Genomic DNA, 2500 nt, shown 5'->3' on the forward strand with positions numbered 1-2500 from the left:
CTCTCGCTCTCTCGCTTTCTCTCTCGCTCTCTCTCTCTCTCTCTCTCGCTTTCTCTCTCTCTCGCTCTCTCTCTCTCTCGCTTTCTCTCTCTCTCTCGCGCTCTCTCTCTCGCTTTCTCTCTCTCTCTCTCGCGCTCTCTCTCGCTCTCTCTCTCTCTCTTGCTCTCTCGCTCTCTCTCTCGCTCTCTCTCTCTCTCTCTCTCTCTCTCTCTTCCTGTGTGACTTGTTCTGCTTTTTTACTCTCAGCATCTTCTTCCCTTCTCCTTCCCTTCTTTCTATCTCTGTTTCTTTTTCTTTCTGTCTCACACACTGTCTCTCTCATGCGTGCGCTCTCTCTCTCTCGTTCTCTTTCTCTTATAACCCCGTCTCTCTCTCTCCCTCTCTATCTCTTCTATTTCTATAAGCCCTCTACCTCTCTCTCTCTCTCTCTCTCTCTCTCTCATAACCCCATGTCTCTCTCGCTGTCTCTCTCTCTCTCTGCTTTTTCAATAAACCCTCTACTTCTCTCTCTCTCTCTCTCTTTCTCTCTCTCTCTCTCTCACTCTCCTATTTCGATAAGCCCTCTACTTCTCTCTCTTGTTCTCTTTCTCTCGGTATGTCTCACTCTTTCTCTTATAACCCCGTCTCTCTCTCTCCCTCTCTATCTCTTCTATTTCTATAAGCCCTCTACCTCTCTCTCTCTCTCTCTCTCTCTCTCTCTCTCTCTTATAACCCCGTGTCTCTCTCTCTCTCTCTCTCTCACTCTCCTATTTCGATAAGCCCTCTACTTCTCTCTCTCGTTCTCTTTCTCTCGGTATGTCTCACTCTCTCTCTTATAACCCTGTGTCTCTCTCGCTGTCTCTCTCCCCTCTCTCTCTCTCTCTCTCCCCCCTCTCTCTCTCCGTCTCCCCCTCTCTGTCTCTCTCCAGTTTCTATAAGCCCTCTACTTTTCTCTCTCTCTGTTTTTCTTTTTCTCTCATTCTCTATTTTTTTTTCCTTTCTGTCTCTTTCCCTCTCTATCTTTTTCATAATTCCTTTCTTCTCCATCACTCTGTTTTTTTCATCTTTCTTCCTTCTGTCTCTCTCTTTCTGTGTGTCTCTTTTCTTTTCTAATCGTCTCTCAGTTCGATTGTGTGCGCTTTATGTAGAATCATTACGGGTTCTTTGGTTCTCCTTGAACCTTGAAGGGTTTTTTTTGTAGAACCCTCTAACAGAGTGTTTCCCTGTTTCGGAACGATACCGTATTTGGACCAGCGCATTAACACAAACCCGTGATTTGCCCTACAGCCGGAACTTACAGTCGGCGCCGCTGTTATAGAAACCGAATCCACACCTTCTGACCAATCAGATTCATCCAAAGAACCATTCCAGGAAGCTGATTGGATGAGCGTAATGGTTATTTATCCAGTGAACACTTCAAGAACAGCACCGTCTCAACACCGTCGCTGAACTGTCTCAACATCCGCGTCTCTGTTTGCAGATGAGGTCAGGAGAGACGGCCGCCATCGTAGCGCGTGAGTTAGCCGAGCAGACGAAGACGGCGGCGTTGCGTCCGGGAGACGTCCCGTCTACAGTCAGAGCCATGGCCCAGCTGGTGGAGCTGTTAGACGTGCAGCTGAGGAACCTCACCCCTGGAGGGAAGGACACAGCGGCACGCAGCCTTAACAAGGTAACCGCGCACACACACACACACACACACACACACACACACTCACACACTCACACACTCACACACTCACACCTTTTCCTACGATGTGATGAAGCATGTTTTTTATTTTTATCTTGCTACATTAATTAACACCAACACACAAAAAGGTGTTATAATAGTCTTATAACAATACTATTACCTGTTAGTGACGCTCGTAGGAAGTTCTTTGAGGTTCTCGTCAGGTGATAAACGCTCGTAGGAAGTTCTTTGAGGTTCTCGTCAGGTGATAAACGCTCGTAGGAAGTTCTTTGAGGTTCTCGTCAGGTGATAAACGCTCGTAGGAAGTTCTTTGAGGTTCTCGTCAGGTGATAAACGCTCGTAGGAAGTTCTTTGAGGTTCTCGTCAGGTGATAAACGCTCGTAGGAAGTTCTTTGAGGTTCTCGTCAGGTGATAAACGCTCGTAGGAAGTTCTTTGAGGTTCTCGTCAGGTGATAAACACTCGTAGGAAGTTCTTTGAGGTTCTCGTCAGGTGATAAACGCTCGTAGGAAGTTCTTTCAGGTTCTCGTCAGGTGATAAACGCTCGTAGATTTCTAAAGGGTCTCTAGTTGAAGTCCTTCCTGAAAGAGAAACCCTCTGTAGAGCTTCTGTTTATCAGCTGACCAGCCTGACTTCAGGCAATTCATCAATCAGTGTGTGTGTGTGTGTGTGAGTGTGTGACGTGAGTGTTTCACTCTCTGTGTGTGTGTGTGCGTGTGTGTGTGTGAGTGTGTGCGTGTGCATGTGTGTGTGTGTGTGTGTGTGTGTGTGTGTGTGAGATGTGAGTTCTTCTGTTTGTGTGTGTGTGTGTGTGTGTGTGAGACATGTGAGTGTTT

At 46.9% G+C, this 2500-nt stretch overlaps 1 protein-coding gene across 7 annotated transcripts in view; it reads left to right on the plus strand.

Annotated features, from left to right (window-relative positions):
* adgrl3.1 (adhesion G protein-coupled receptor L3.1) overlaps positions 1-2500 on the plus strand; it is a 200821-nt gene that overhangs the window by 119948 nt on the left and 78373 nt on the right. For all 7 annotated transcript variants that reach the window (XM_053677487.1, XM_053677481.1, XM_053677482.1 and 4 more), the window contains exon 9: positions 1460-1648. In XM_053677487.1, the coding sequence (XP_053533462.1) occupies positions 1460-1648 (189 nt within the window). The remainder of the gene's footprint in view (positions 1-1459; positions 1649-2500) is intronic.

Source organism: Ictalurus punctatus, chromosome 29, assembly GCF_001660625.3.
Source record: "Ictalurus punctatus breed USDA103 chromosome 29, Coco_2.0, whole genome shotgun sequence".
Lineage (NCBI taxonomy): Eukaryota > Metazoa > Chordata > Actinopteri > Siluriformes > Ictaluridae > Ictalurus > Ictalurus punctatus.